The sequence below is a fragment of the Symphalangus syndactylus genome, chromosome 4 (genome assembly GCF_028878055.3).
Source record: "Symphalangus syndactylus isolate Jambi chromosome 4, NHGRI_mSymSyn1-v2.1_pri, whole genome shotgun sequence".
NCBI classification, from domain to species: domain Eukaryota; kingdom Metazoa; phylum Chordata; class Mammalia; order Primates; family Hylobatidae; genus Symphalangus; species Symphalangus syndactylus.
The window spans coordinates 55,470,355-55,487,261 of NC_072426.2; the positions used below are offsets into that span (position 1 = coordinate 55,470,355).

Below are 16,907 nucleotides of genomic sequence, written 5' to 3' on the forward strand. Positions count from 1 at the left end.
GAGAAACATAAGAAAAATCTTGCTGAAAAACTCATGCAAGCAAAGAAGCAGCAAAATGCCCCCAACTCCCAAGCCCCTTCTGACAGCCCAGGCAGAACTTACGTGCATGCCGCGCTCGGTGCTTGTGAGGTCTGCTGTGATCCTTTTCCGAGCGTGGATCTTCTCCCTGCTCTGTGCCTTCTGATGAGACGGCAAAGGATACCAGAGAAGGAGGTGCTTCTGACTGCCCTCCTTCCACTGGAGAATCCACACACCCCTTTCCTGCCTGAAGCCTGCACCCTTCTGTCTTCTGCCTGTCAGAGCAGTCGAGGATCACTTCCACCCGGGGCAGTCCCGCATCTCCTGCTTCACTTTCCTGGATCACTCTCAACTCTCTGCCACTGGAGATCTGGATTACCTTGCTGGACCTCAGGAAAGGGTCTGCTTTCTCATTAGTAGGGATCGAATTTATGCGGACAATCCTGTCATGTGACAAGTTAGGGTCTGGGTCAGGAGACTTAGATTTTTCAGCTCCCGGGAGAGCCACTAAAGGGCCACTAGCGCCCTTATGTCTCTCCTGTGAAAGGGACAGTTGCAGCTCAACCACAGGGCCAGGCTGTACCGCTTCTACCTTCTCCCTTAAGATCAGCTCTTCTGCCACGCATCCTCTTTGGGAGTCAGGCATTTGGGGAGCCCTTTGGTAGATCGGGCCTGTTTCTTCTTTCAAGCTGCTTGCACAATCGGGACCACTTCTTTGGTTCTCAGCTAGGGGAACTTCAGTCTTGACAGGGGCAAGGAAGAATTCTGTGCACTGGGTCTTTGTGGCTGGTCGAATCTGCAGGGTGGTACTTTCCACATAGCCCCCATGTGTGAGATGCTCGAGGTTTTTGTTTTCATTTTCAGATATCAAAGCCTCACTTATTCCACTGGATGGTCTGCACACAGAAAAATCATTCCAGACACTTAAATCAGACTATGTTACATCTGCCAAAGAACTTCCTGACACTTTTGTGATGTCTAATATGTGATATAGTCAAAATATTTTCTTCTAAATGTCAATTGCAACATATTTGAAAACAGAAGATGGCAACATGTTCATATTATTACTTAAAGAGATACCAAATAAACTTTTTTAAAAACACAAGAAAACTCTTACACAAGATTATGAAACCTGAATCCATCCTAAATTCAGCTTTTATTTTTAAAAAACTACATGGATCCCGTTTATCTGTAAGTACTTGGAATCTGGGTATCTCCTATAATGAGTTTGCTAGCATGTGACAAAAGCATTTCAATGTCTTACTGACTAAGTTTTGGTCTAGACATTATGAAGTCACATAAACATATCCATCACCTTCAGATCAATCTTAACTTACAGATAACTCAACTAGTCCTTTTAGAGGCTGTGCTTTCTTGAAAGGAATGAAATAGAAGCTGTGTTTTAAGCCCCAGTGAGCATGTGTTTTGTAATAAGTGGACCCAGCCCAGTACTCTTGTGTAAAGAGAAATCCTTTCCATGCTGCAATGAATCATTAAGTCATGGAGTATTTATAATCTGAGATGTCTCCCTTTCTTCTATTTGAATCTGTTTCTTGGAGCATTTTCTTTTTAGGATATCTGAAGTCAAACTGTTCCTTTATCTCTCAGCTAAGGAGCCTAGAGCTGTACACTACAGTTCTTTGATTTTGATCTTCCCAGTTGTTTGTGCAAATTTGGGTTTGTGAGAAGAAGCAATGTCAGTTTAAGAGTTAAATAACTTCTTTCTGAAACTCTAATTTAAACTGTAAGTGCTTTTAGAAGTATTATTCACAGAACAGCTGTAGGAAATGCCTTCATTTTTTATATTTGTATTTTTTTTTAATTTTAGAAGCAGCATAATTATCTTTGCCCCTTTCCTCCTTCCTTAAAAGATAGTTATGACTAATGCAGGGAACATCAGTTGAAGGGCGTGAGCTTCTACTTGTATTCTACTCAAAGGAATTTACTTTAGAATTTATGTGGTAGTGCAATTTCAGACCAATGCTCAAAATACTTACTCCTAACTTTGCTTTCAACTGCATTTGGCAAAACAAAACTAAACAAAATAAAAACAAACTGACAGTTAAACAAAATGCACCATTCTCTATATGCAAGTAATTGGAAAAGCTTCCTGGTAATACAGTATTTATACATTATAATATCGTATTTAAAAAGCATGATGTTAGCAAATTAGATCATTATTATGTAGAAAATGTTAAATACATTGTTAAACTGAATTTGAGGGTACCAAAAGGTCAGAGAGTTTTAATTTGGGAAGGCCTTGGGATGGAAGTAGATTAAATCACTTTGAATTATGTTAGCAATCAATTGTGAAGCTGAGAAGAGAATAGTTTCAATTCATGCCAGCCTTGTAGACCAATACAGACAAATGGCCAGATAAATACTAACATTTATCAGCAGCTGAAGTAAAATAAATAGACATGAGTAAATATCATAAAAGCATGAGCGAATAAAGCTTTGTGCCTTAAAATATTCATTTCCCATCAGTCTACATAGGTACTCATCAAGTCCACAACTTATGTGTCACAATTATAGAATTTTTAAAATCTTATTTTAATAACATTCAAGATAATAGAGATGGAATGTTAAAGGAGTTATTTTAAAATAATCTTACCTAGCTATCCCTGGGCAATAGTTCAGGAAAAGTAAAAACACTTGTCCTCTACTGATAGATGACAGTGGTATGAGTGACAGAAATATTTATTGCAGGAAACAATATTCAGATATTTAAAATAGTGGTAGTGGTGGTGGTGATGATAATAATTGCTTTTGACTTGATTTTCAATTGAGATTCCACTTTGAATCCTACCAATTAGTTACTTACTTTGTAATTTTTTTATTTTATAAATTTAATTATGTATTAGTAAATTATGTATTTTATAAACTTATTTTCTCTTCATAACATGAAGGAAGGATTCTAAGGCCTTAAACACTGGGTTTGATGGGTAAATATTTAGATTATAAGAATAATGCTAGATTTCCATTGTTGTCTCAAGATTTTGGCCATAATGAGTTCATTTTTATCCCGGAACGGAATCATACTGAATGATTAGCAGAGGGGTAACTGCGTAGTGTTTCTGCAGAGTTGAGGAAAAACCTGGAGGACCTTGATGTTCATCTTGAGATGTCCTCTGACATCTTCCTAAAAGCTGCTCTCCAGGAAGCCAAAGCTTTCCTTTCTGGATTCATTATCATGCAATAGTCAGGCCTTCCGTTGCAAAATCAGTATGGACTGTACTGTGATTTGTACACCATAAAAATGTCAACGCTGTAGTTTTTTTTGTTATTGTCCTCATTGTTTTCTTTTGTTTTTTACATTTAAAGGTTTCTTTTATATTGTTAAACAACTACGTGGGGATGGTGGTATTTAAAGAGATTGAATTTCCAAATGACTTGTGTCGGTAGTGCAAAAACCTTATTCTAATCATCTGCTTTTGTCCATCCTCAAATATTGGTTTTACTGGAGAAATCTGGCTGCTTGTAAGTTTTTGTTGTTGTTTCTCTTTTCTGTCTCTTAGGCATCCTCTTTTAATGAAAAATTGTACAGCTTAATGGTCTAATATTTAAACATTTTTAATTCATCTGTGCATCTGATAATTACAATTGAGTGATTCTGATCCGTCACAAAATCTTTACCTATGAAAGAAATATTAAATTATGCTCAATATACTGAGCTAAGGAAGGAGCCTAAAATACCTAAGATTTTCAACAAAGTGCTTGAAACAAGGATTTTCAACTTAATTCTCAATTAACCAGAAAGTTTGGTTGAATAGAATTGACTATTTTTCAAACACAGTGGTGTTTCTGTTTAACTATACTAACCTTCTACAAAGCACTCCTAATTTCTCTATAAATGACAAGTTATATATGTAGTAAAAGCTATAATCATTCCCATGTAGCTTCAAGAGAAAATACATATTCCAGCAAATCTGTTGTACCTTTTGATAAGCATTTGGAGAGAGTCTGTTATGCTTTCCATGAGCTTGATGACTTCAGGGTAGGTGAGATCTGCACAAGGGTTGCCATTGATGGAAACCACTTCATCTCCCTCACAGAGCCCAGACCCAGAGGCTTTGCTCTGATTTCGAATCTGAGTGGAGTAAAAAATGAGACATAGTAGAATGATATAATTTGTAAAAAGCAAGCCACCATCTCTGAGAAACAAATCTGTCAACTGTAGCACGAGCCCTGATTTTTAATTCACCTGTTAACCCGTAAGACCATTTAAATACTTCTTACCACCCTATGAACACACACACAGACACACACTTTATCATGTACCATAATATCAACATTTAATTCATAGCATTGTAAGTAAATAGGAAAAAAGAAAGTAAATCAATGTAAAGGAACCAGACAGAATTAAAGAAATAAAAAATAGAGAAGAGTGAAAAAAGATGTTAAAGGCTTACATTGATGGCATTCAAAATAATTATTCAGGCCAGGAGTGGTGGCTTACGCCTGTAATCCCAGCACTTTGGGAGGCCAAGGAGGGCAGATCACAAGGTCAGGAGTCCGAGACCAGCCTGGCCAACATGGTGAAACCCCGTCTCTACTAAAAAGTACAAAAATTAGCTGGGCATGGTGGTGTGCGCCTGTAGTCCCAGCTACTCAGGAGGCTGAGGCAGGAGAATTGCATGAGCCCAGGAGGTGGAGGCTGCAGTGAGCCAAGATCACACCATTGCACTCCAGCCTGGGCAACAGAGCAAGACTCTGTCTCAAAAATAAAATATAAAATAAAATAAAATAAAATAATTCACGCCAGGCACAGTGGCTGATGCCTATAATCCCAGCACTTCGGGAGGCTGAGGTGGGTGGATCTCTTGAGCTCAGCAGTTTGAGACCAGCCCAGTCAATATGGCAAGATTCTGTATCTGAAAAAAAAAAAAAAAAAAAAAAAAAAAAATACCTACAAAAAATGCAAAAATTAGCCCAGCTTGGTGGTGCATGCCTGTGATCCTAGCCACACAGAAGGCTGAAGTGGGAGGATTGCTTGAGCCAGGAGGTGGAGGTTGCAGTGAGCCAAGATCACGCCACTGCACTCCAGCCTGGAGGACAGAGCAAGACCCTGTCTTAAAACATTATTATGATGATGATGATTATTCCACATTGTAAGGTTTTACTCCAGTGAGAAAGTGACCTCCTGCATTAAAATAAATTTTAAAATCCTTCCCATTGCCAAGGTGAATGAAACGCCATGACTATAAGAAGGAGGCACAGGACAGGGCAACTTGTTTGAGGAGAGAGCTGTACAGCTAAATGGACTGATAAAAACCATCCCAGTATAGTGGGGCACCAGGGAGCCTGGATATCAGGGAATATGTCAAAGAGAGAAATGCTGCATTGAAATCAGCTACTCCAGGCATGGTACTAAGCAAACTTTAGCAAAAAAGAAAGATAAAAGAGATTACTTTGCAGAAAGTAAAAGCAGCCCTGCCATAAGCACTGTGTCATAATCTACTGGAATATTCTTACTCCAGTAAGAGATCAAAGACCAAGGGAAAAGAGAGGTCAGCTCTATGCTCTCCTTGGTGGACCTGCTGGGCCATGGCTTAGCAGTGGCTCTGTTCTTTAGTCTAGACAGTTGCAGCTCCTGTCAGCCTGCCCCTCTATCATTGCCTTAACTCGTTAGGTTCCAACAACACATATTATCTCCTTGTACCTTTGGGCCTACAGGTGATAATAGCTTCCTGCTCTCAATCTCTGGGTTTCTGGGTGCTTCATTATCATTTGTTGGTTCCCTTAAGACTACCTTTAGTCTCTACATTGCATTATCTTGAATTCTTCTTTGAGCATGCCACCTATTTCCTGCTGGAACCCTAAGTGATACTAACGTGCTTAGATGTCATTTTATGAGTTCAATTGTTCTCAATGAACCATGTATGATGACCATACAGTCTCAAATTTAAGAATACTTTAAGATACTTTTCTAGATTTTTTCTACCAAGCATTATTCCTTTTTATTAAAATAAAGCTTCTGAGCCTAGAGAGGTGAACACCAGGTAAGCAGCACTTCTTGAAGAATGTTTTCATGTTTAGGCTTATTTCTGACTGGGCACAAAATGTATTTCAATTTATCTCTAAAAGCTGCCCACTAATTCCTGCTAAAGTCTTAAATGATAATTCATATATTAACTTATATAGGCTTAAAGTTTACATCTACAAGTTCATTTTAAATGATACTCTTGAAAGCAAAATATTACCTTTGAGAGCCAAAACAATGGCATTATTGAAATTTGAAGTGATTCAATTAGTTTTGTTCTGGGAGGGCCCATCCTTCTATTGTCATAAATTATAATCTATAGAAAGCCTTCCCCCCTGCTGACAAATCAATATCATTACCTCTTGGGGAAGAATATACTAATTTATTGGAAAATATAATTTATTTTTGGAATATACTAATTTATTGGAAAATACTAATTTATTAGAAAATATTAAATGAACCCAATATTCCAAGACTACAAGAAAGTCACAAAAGCAATGAGAAAGAGAATTTCACTTAATTTTGAAAATACCCATTTAGCTGTTAAATATATTTGTTTTGTTTTATCTTGCATGAAATATTTAAAATGAAAGATCACAAGAAATTTTTTAATAAGTAAAGGATACAACAATATCCAACAGTAAACATCTGTGTCAAGGTTAGAGTTATTCACATTTCAGTTACTGAAATTTATTTATAAAAAAATTAGATAGGTAATAGAGGATATTTTTGAGGCATAAAATCATTCATTCATTGGAGTCAGATATACCAGGATTCGAACAGAACATCATCCTTTGGAGGACCAAAGAGGTTTTATGTTGATAAAACAGAGGTGTCATTATACTCTGTGCCCCCCAAGACCGAATCTTAGGTAGAAGTTCTGTTTATTAGCCATGAGTTGTCTGAGTTTTAAACTGGGATTGCAGAAGAAGACAAAAAATTGATTCTTTAAAAATAAATAATATCCCAACTTAACAGAGCTTCCTGTTATCCAAACATGTGTTGCATGATAGGAAAAGTGCAGTTCATCATCCTGCTTGTCAAGTGGGAGCTCTTAATGGTATCTAAATAAGCCAGTGCATCATGCTAAGAGTCATTAGCATTCCTTCAGAGAATACATTCTGAGGTCAACATTCACAATCAACTGCTGTGATTGCGTTTCACTGACCTTTCACATTCATCTGAATAACAAGAAATCTTTTTCCCTCAAGAACCTTGTTATATATGATGAGAACTTTTCTTGTTACTTAAGTTTTTCTGAAGGACTACTCTTTCTCCATTTTTTATAGAACTCTTCAACCAAATAAATATGGTATGACAGGGTCTGATAGTAGCATCAAGAAGGATAAACATGTATTAGTGTACCTAAGATCTTTACCTTCTATTGTGCATAATTACGTATTTTTATAATTGTATAATTGTGCATGTTTATGTGAGTAAAGATTCTAACACTTGGAAACGTTCTTATTTGTGAAAATGAAAGACACTGTGCTTCACAAAACTAAATTTAGACACACAAATTATTAGTACTGATGATACCAGCTCTCTATCAGTGAACTTATCTACCAGTCTCCTTAAGCCATTAATCTTGGATTCATAAAATACATGTAGTAGTGGGAAAGGGTACCAACTCTGAGGGAACAAGACATGGGTTTCAACTGTGTTGCTCCTATGCTTACTACCTGTCTGAACCTAGATGAGTTACGCTACTACCCTGAGCTTTAGTTTTCTAAAGTGTAAAATGGTGCTAATAAATTTTATCAGTCTAGATGTTTAATCAGGATTAGAAATTATATGTGTAAAGTTCCATGATGTACCTACAGCTCAAAGAGGTGCTCAAGAAGGGACTGGTGAATTCAGACGTGTTGGCTTTCTACACACACAGAGTTACATAGAAAATATTTTTAAAAATTAAAAAATAGACAATATTATGACTCAATGTGTTACAAGTTCAAAATTGAGTATAATTATCTTTCATAAACTGTGATTTGACACAAAATACCTGTGTGAGCACATGATGTAATTCCTTTCCTTTGAAAACATTCCTTTAGAGACCTCATTCCACATATAATATATTAGACTCTGAGTGAGTTCTTATCCTGAAAATATTGTAATCTTTTTCAGTATCTCCCAATTTAATCAGATCACATAACTAAGAGATATTGGTAATGTCAGTAGTTATCAAATGCAATACTATGTTTCATTGCTGACCACCTTCTTGTTTTGGTTTGCTGATTTTTATTTTAGGTTTAGGGGTACATGTGAAGGTTTGTTACAGAGGTAAACACGTGTCACAGGGAGTTGTTGTACACGTTACTTCATCAACCAGGAATTAAGCCCAGTACCCAAAAGTTATCTTTTCTGCTTTTCTCCCTCCTCCCAGCCTCCCCCATCAAGTAAACTCCTGTGTCTGTTGTTTCCTTCCTTGTGTTCATAGTTCTTATCATTTAGCTCCCACTTATAAGTGAGAACATGCAGCGTACCAACTTTAAAAACTTTTTATTTAAAATTATTATGGATACATAATAGTTATACATATTTATGGGCTATGTGTGATATTTTGATACAAGCTAATGATCAAACCAGCATAATTAGGGCATCCATCACCTCAAATATTTATCATTTCTTTGTGCTAGGAACATTTCAATTGCACTCTTTTAGTTATCTCGAAGTATACAATAAATTATTGTTAACTATAGTCATGCCACAAAACACCAGATCTTATTTCTTCTAACTGTATTTTTGTACCCATCAACCATCTCCAGTTTATCCCCTTCTCCTCTCTACTACCCTTCCCAGTCTCTGGTAACCATCATTCTACTCTCTATCTTTTATCAAAAAGAGAGGTAATAATGAATGCTGGCAAGGATGTGGAGAAAGGGTAACCCACATACCCTGTTGGTGGGAATGCAAATTAGTCCAGTCACTATGGAGGACCATATGGAGGTTCCTCAGAAAATTAAAACTAGAACTAGCCAGCAATCCCATTGCTGGTTATATATCCAATATAAAGGAAATCAGTATATTGAAGAGATATCTGCACTCCCAACTTTATTGCAGCACTATTCACAATAGCCAAGATATGGAATCAACCTAAGTGTCCATCAGTGGATGAGTGGATAAAGAAAAAGTGGTACATATACACAGTGGAATATTATTCAGTCATAAAAAATGAAATCCTGCCAGTTGCAACAACATGGATGGAGCTGGAGGGCATTATCGTCAGTGAAACAAGCCATGTGCAAAAAGACAAATATTGCTCATTCTCACTCACATGTGAGGATTCCCATTTCTTGATCCATGCCAGGAAAGATGCATTTTACCAACACCAAGTGAAATTGGAAAGTTAAGACTTCTCTGGGAAATTTAACGACATTATTTACATTTCATAGACTAAATCTGAGAAGACTTTCGGCTATGCTAATTTAGTTTTATGAATAAATAATTCCTTGCAAAATTTAAAAACCCTCATTTTTCTCTTCTGTTGTTCACTCTTCATTTCCAGGTCTTCCAAGACTGACTAGAAAGCAGGTCTCAGATTTGATTTCTCATCGACCTAGTACATAAATTATTTTGTGTTGTGTATATGGCTTATCAATCATGCCAGCTTGCTGTCAGGAGAACTAAATTTTGTCTCAGGAGCTGCATTTTCATGTATAATTCATTGACAAGTACTGTTGGAAAATGTCAGAGTGAATGATAGAAACAAGACAATCTCTTCCTTAAATCCACTATTATAATCTATTGAAATCAATGAAAAAGAGAAAATTAGCATAAATTTGCCTATCACATGTGGGGCTATTCTCAATCCATATGATGAAGTCTCAGGGACCTGGCAATAACTAAGAGAGGGTGAAAGAGATGATCGTGATCTCAAGCAACAATTAAAGTTTCAGAGATTTTATTTTATTTTTTGACAGAAAATGTAGTCTACATGTTCTAGTAGTTCTTTGGGAAGCTCCTTCCTTTCCTCAATTTTCCACTTCAGGCATTTTGCAAAACTGCCTCATACCTGTAAGACAAGGTTTAATAAGCATTCCCTTACCCCAACTGGCTCTTAAACCAAAGCCTTAGGTAGGTCTGTATTCTTCAACTAATACCAGAGGAATGGTCAGAGGAGGCAGAGCAAGATGATAGTAGCTAAGATCTTAGAAATAAGTTCATAATTCCACTTTCAGAGGGCTTGCTATCCAGATCCTAAACACCAACCTCAGTCCTTGGGATTCAATTCTATAAATCATGTGTCTAAATAATGAAAATAAAGTTAAAACTGTATATTCAAATCAAGTGACAGGTGTAAATTCAAATAGACACTACAATTTTTGGTTATTGTACACTCAGTACCTCAATTCAAGCTCATAACCTGTTCTCGTGTTGGGTTTTGGTTTGAAGATCATGATCTTTCTTTCTCTCGTCACCAAAATATGTCCAGACAAAAACGTTTTCTTTTGGATGATTGTCTTTACTCTCAGAGACCAAGTCACCATAAAAGTAAAAAGTATTCATGGTAGCAACCTTGGAAAGGTTCCTGGAGTAATAACAATCTTTGACAGGAATGAGAGCCCTAATTTGTGGGGCTGCATACTTAAGAATCTTCATACCAAAGTGATTCCACAGGCAGAAACGATGCTGCAATATAACTGCTATGAGCTGTTATAAAGCAGCCATCGTGATGCTAGAAAACTAAGTACAAATATGGAATGGTATTCTCTGCTTTTCTTTCTTTCCTAAGAATGTAAATATCCTAGCTCTTTCAGGCAAACACTGATAGATCAGAGCCTAGCAGGACATGTGCCTGTCTACTTTTTGTTAGATAAATCATGAAAGATTGCACAGAGGTCTTTGAATTACAGGCAGATTATTTTTATAAACATTTGTGCAGAATATGAAAAATACTTTTTAAAGAACTCATAGTAAAAGCACATGTAAAATTTAAAAGATTCTATGTAAATACTCTTTTTAATAAGAATTACTAAGAAAAGAGAGCAGAACTAGAACTCACTATTTGGGTTTCCTAAATTTTAGTTGATTTTTTTTTTTTTTTTTTGAGATGGAGTCTTGCTCTTGTTGCCCAGGCTGGAGTGCCATGGCACAATCTCTGCTCACTGTAACTTCCGCCTCCCGGGTTCAAGCAATTCTTCTACCTCAGCCTCCCAAGTAGCTGGGAGGCTCCCACCACCATGCACGGCTAATTTTTGTATTTTTAGTAGAGATGGGGTTGCGCCATGTTGGCCGGGCTGGTCTCGAGCTCCTGACCTCGTGATCTGCCCACCTCGGCCTCCCAAAGTGCTGGGATTACAGGTGTGAGCCACCGTGCCTGGTCTCAGTTGATGTTTATTAACTGGACATACAACTTTTAACTGAGAAATTAACATGCTAATAAGAATTAGTTACCTAAAGAACTTACAAGTAAGCTCTCAACAGTCTTTTGAATGGTCAAAATACAGTTAAAAATAAAGTTCACTAAAACTTCTGGACATTACTGAAAGTATATGGATCCTATCCTCAGTCTACTTCATCAATTTTATACAATTCTATTTACCATCGTTATTTGGTTTAGAAAATTAGAAGTGGTGAGAAAATCATGTATCCTGTATAAAGAAAATGGCAAAGTTAATACAAATGCCAAAGTTAGGGAGTAAAAGCCAAATTTAAAAACATGTGAAAATCTTAACAACAACAAAAAGGCTCAGAAGACTGGGCCACTCACTGAAGGTGTAAAAAACTCTCATATGCTCAATAGGACTTAACGCCTCTGCTCTATTCGAATAAAATAATGGGCATTAATAATAATGATCCCAAGACATTTAAAATGTTTATATCATTTTTAGTAGACTGACTAGATGCAGAAAAACACGTGATATCTTTAGGAAAGAGTACATCCCAAATAGCTAAACGAGGTTCTGATATCTAAAGGTATAATTGAACCTGAGGCATTTCTGCATTAATAAAGTAAAGGAAATGAATTAGAATCCATAATGTAAGGTCCCAGATACCTTGCTTGTATTGCTTTTTTTTCCTGAAACTGTTTAGTTTCAGATATAAACGTCTCATGTACCCAACAAATATACCTGTCTGGAGTGCCCTGTTTTTCTATAGCTGTAGACATATGAAGTTGTCCTGCATTTGTCTCAACTAGATGAATCCATTTATTCTTCTAGTTTTCTCATAAATAAAACTACAGATAAAGAAGATGTATGTAAAATGGAAATTTTTCTCCAAATGACAGGAGTAGAGACTTTTAAAAATTTATAATTTCTATTATTTTGCTGCGGACTTGCAGTTCTTAGTAAACTGGCGATCTTGTCTTAATTCTTTCTCTAACTCATGTGATTTCAAGCAAAGCATTTAAGCTATTAGGGAATCATTTTCCACACCTGGAGAATGAAGGCATTCCTTCCAGATTCCTAATTCTATACTTTGTCAAACTATAATACATATAAGATACATTAGGGTGCTTCCATTTTGGAAAGAATCACATCAAACTGTCATTGAAGTTTTAATTTAAAAAGTATCAACTGTACAAATTTATAAATATTTGTCATAGTTTTAATTCAAGAAAGTTAAGTTGACTGCACTGAACATTTACTGTAGTAGGGTATTGGGGGAAAGACAGGGCCAGTAATGTCTTCACATGACTGAGATAATATCTGCCTTCCCAGCCACAGCACATACTTGAGAGGTTTGATGGACAAAAAACTGTCTGGTGCAGGAGCCAGGGGGATTTAATCACATCAGAAAGACTGCCCTTTCAGGGAAGAGCTGGTTTAAAGGATCACTTTCAAGGCTTTAATTAACTGGAATTTTATTTAGGCCATCATCGGTGTTTAAGAGTATGTGATCTATAGAAGCAATTCTTAAACATTTTGGTCTTAGGAACTGTTTAGACCCTTAAAAATAATTAAGGACTTCAAAGATACTCTGTTTTGAGTTCGGTCTATTGATATTTACCATATCAGATACCAAAAATGAGAAATTTTAAATTTTTATTAAATTTAAAATAACAACAAACCCACTGCATGTTAACATAAGTACTTTTTTATGAAAAACCGTATTGTATAAAACAGGTAATGTAGTGAGAATAGTGGTATTATTTCCCACTTCTATAAATCTATTTGTTTATTTATTTTTGAGATGGAGTCTCGCTTTGTTGCCCAGGCTGGAGGGCAGTGACGCAATCTTGGCTCACTGCAACCTCCGACTCCCAGGTTCAAGCAATTCTCCTGCCTCAGTCTCCCGAGTAGCTGGGATTACAGGCATGTGCCGCCACACCCAGATAGTTTTTGTATTTTTAGTAGAGACAAAGTTTCACCAGGCTGGTCTTGAACTCCTGACCTCAAATGATCCACCCGCCTTGGCCTCCCAAAGTGCTGGGATTACAGGTGTGAGCCACCGTGCCTGGTCTGTAAATCTCTTTAATGTCTGAGCTCAATAGAAGACAGCTAGATTCTCAGATGTGCTTTTGCATTCAATCTGTTGTGATGGGTTGATTGAAATGCATGAAGAAAATTGAGCCTCACACAGTTATATAGTTGGAAAAGGAGGAGTACATTGATAGTCTTATAGGGTTATTTTGGATATTCTTCTTTGATATCACATTGAACTCAACAAGCAGTAGTTTCTAAAGTTGTAGTGCAGAATCTGAAACCATAGAAATAAATTTTTCATACTCTTAATTTAAAAAATCCATTGGTCCATTTTGCATTTTCAATGCATCTTTTATGCATGTGTGACTTTGTTACATTTGGATTGATCATTTGGAAAATATTGATTCACTGAGTTATGCACATCTTTCGAATGTTGACACATTTCATTATACAACGTCAAACAATCACTCTCAATATCACCAGTGATCTCATCAGAGAAGTCTTTAAGTATTGGGATGCTGTCACATTCACAGTGGCAGATGAGAGTTTCTCAAAATTTTAATTTTCCCTTGAAAGTTCAAATATTGTCCATTGTTTTCCTTAAAATGGGCAAGTTGACTTTGCTTATTTTCTAGAAAATAACTGCTGAATATCCAAGTCTGAATAACCATACTTTGTCTGTTATTCTTTAAAATAAAAATGATGTCCCATAAATTTAAAAAATGGTTAGTATGGCTTGCAATTCAAACAATTTTGTACAAATGCTCCCTTGAGGTAAACATTGCATTTCAGTATCCAGCCAAAGTGCTTTATATGTACTTTTCATTTTGTCACACAGAATATTAAAAAGATATGCACTCAAGATTTAATAAAAATCAAACTTTAATTGCTTCATCAGGATATTCGTATGTGAAACTGGCATCATGTTTTTTAAGCCAAATGTATGATAATGAGGAACACAAAGGCCCCTGGTACATTTGTGTTGCTGCCTTGAATGCCAAGGGCTAAGGTGCAAGTGGTTTCAGCCACCATTGTTTTTGCACCATCTGTGCAAATGTCAACATGGTGAAAAGGACAAGCAACACCTTAGTATTATTACGAAAATTATTTTGGCTCGAAAGTATCTCAGAGACCACCAGAGGTCTGCAGATGACACTTTGAGAATAACTGATCTAAAGGGACAGGGATTCCATGTGTAAGCATTCTTGAATATCTGAGTTGGACAGGAGAAAGTTCCAGAGAAAGTTCCACTGAAGGTAATGCAAGAGCAAGTAGAAGTAAGGTCTGACCTAGGGAAGAAAGGCTGACAGAAACCAGAAAACGCTGCCTTTTAAGAACCATGTGCTGCTATTTACAACAGTGAAGACTTGGAACCAACCCAAGTGCCCATCAATGATAGACTGGTAAAGAAAATGTGGCACATATACATCATGGAATACTATGCAACCCTAAAAAAGAAGGAGTTAATGTCCTTTGAAGGGACGTGGATGAAGCTGGAAACCATCATTGTCAGCAAACTAATACAGGAACAGAAAACCAAAACCACACGTTCTCACTCATAAGTGGGAGTTGATCAAGGAGAACACATGGACACAGGAGGGGAAACATCACACACCGGAACCTGTTGGGGTCAAGTGGGCAAGGGGAGGGAGAGCATTAGGACAAATACCTAATCCATGCAGGGCTTAAAGCCTAGATGACAGGTTGATAGGTGCAGCAAACCACCATGACACATGTATACCTATGTAACAAACCTGCATGTTCTGCACATGTATCCCAGAACTTAAAGTAAAATAAAAAAAAAAAAGAAAAGGGAAAAAAAAAAAGGAACCATGTGCTAAAAGAGCAAGACTAAAACCAACAACCAATTCGGCTAAAGATCGCTCTGGCGATGCCGGCAGGAGGAATGGAGAGGCAAATAGTTTCAGCCCAGTTCTGTAGATTCAGTCTATAGAGAGGTGGCTGGGCACGGGGTGGTTCATGCCTATAATCCCAGAACTTTGGGAGGCTGAGGCAGGCAGATTACTTGAGGTCAGGAGTTCAAGACGAGCCTGGCCAACATGGTGAAACCCCATCTCTACTGAAAATACAAAAAATAGCCGGGCGTGGTGGCAGGTACCTGTAATCCCAGCTACTTGGGAGGCTGAGGCAGGAGAATTACTTGAATCCGGGACGTGGAGGTTGCAGTGAGCCAAGATGGCTCCACTGCACTCCAAGCTGGGTGACAGAGTGAGACTCCATCTCAAAAAAAAAAAAGTCTATAGAAAGGAGAGGAAGGGGAGAAGAAAATCTTTGCCAAGCTACTATATCAAGGTTACTTTGGAAATAGCTCCCATTTAGCTTCCAAACTACTGGCTAGTTGAAATTCCTTGAGAGCTAAGATTGCAACACAAAGATCTTTGTATCTCCCACAACCTGACATGTGTCTTGCACATAGTAGACCTGCAATAAATATGTGCTGAATAAATGACAATATGAGAAGATTGAATTTTACCCAAAAGTCTGTCTCAACTTTTCTTAATACCTGGCTCAACAGGCACTCCTAAACCTCTTACTTTCTATTTATTCTTTTTTCATAGTCTCTTTTAGGGTATGAGATTATTACAAAAGCATTGTAATACATAGGGAATTCCCAGTGCATTTGTGGAAAAGATTTGCTCCCATTGAATGTGGACATCAGAGATACCTGAGTCTTCCCCAGCAAAGGCAACGGTCCCACCATGACTCAATAAGCAACTCCACAGCTGTTCCTGCCAATCACTGTATCTCGCCATCATTCTTCTGGCCCCATGAGAGAGGTAAGGTCACAAGGCAATCAGTAAAACTTAAAATGATCACTGTGTAGGCTTGGTTGCAATTTATGGAGATAAACATATGCATCAAAGCAGAGTGAGGCGCTGGAGCAGAGGCACTACCCTAGGTGCTGCTGCACCTCCTGTGCACTCTGCTGGACCTCCTGTGCACTCTGCTGGACCTCCTGTGCACTCTGCTGGTCTTGGCAGCTCCACGTGAGCTGAACTGGGCTGTGGCAGTGATTTCCAAATCTTGTACTTCAAGAAGGGAAACCAGGGTCATGCCAAGTGCCCTTGGTGTCCATGTAAGTGTTCTGTTAATGCGTTTTAAAGCCAGTCATGCTCCCTGCTGCGATTGACTAATAGTTCTCCTATTTATTTCAGATTGAGGAGAGCCTGCATGAATGTCACCATCTTGCCAAAAAGATCCTGGGCCAGAGCTAGCTAAGGAGAGCCTTGCAGAAGCAGGCAAGAACCCTCAGCTACTCTCTCTCTCTTCACTCAGCCAGGGGTCTGTGTTGAACTTATGTAAGGAAATGGAGTTGTAGCTTAAAGCTTTGCTTATGTTACCTCTTTTGATTAATTAGTCAATTATACTATATATTAACTGATTGTCTTTAATGTGACAAATAGTGTTATGGGCTCTGAACTGAAATAATGAATAATGCCCTAGAGAGTCTCATATTCTGAAATGTGTAAAAGAGTAGATAATTACAACTCAATATGATAATTTATATGATCAAAGTG

At 37.5% G+C, this 16,907-nt stretch overlaps 1 protein-coding gene across 3 annotated transcripts in view; it reads right to left on the reverse strand.

Annotated features, from left to right (window-relative positions):
- Window positions 1–16,907, reverse strand: part of SYNPO2 (synaptopodin 2) — a 172,470-nt gene that overhangs the window by 33,429 nt on the left and 122,134 nt on the right. For 2 of the 3 annotated variants that reach the window (XM_055274699.2, XM_055274701.2), the window contains exons 2-3: window positions 3,957–4,108; window positions 103–914 (exon numbers count right to left, since the gene is read on the reverse strand). In XM_055274699.2, coding sequence (XP_055130674.1) covers window positions 103–914; window positions 3,957–4,108 — 964 coding nt within the window. The remainder of the gene's footprint in view (window positions 1–102; window positions 915–3,956; window positions 4,109–16,907) is intronic. The other variant, XM_055274702.2, reaches the window with a different exon arrangement.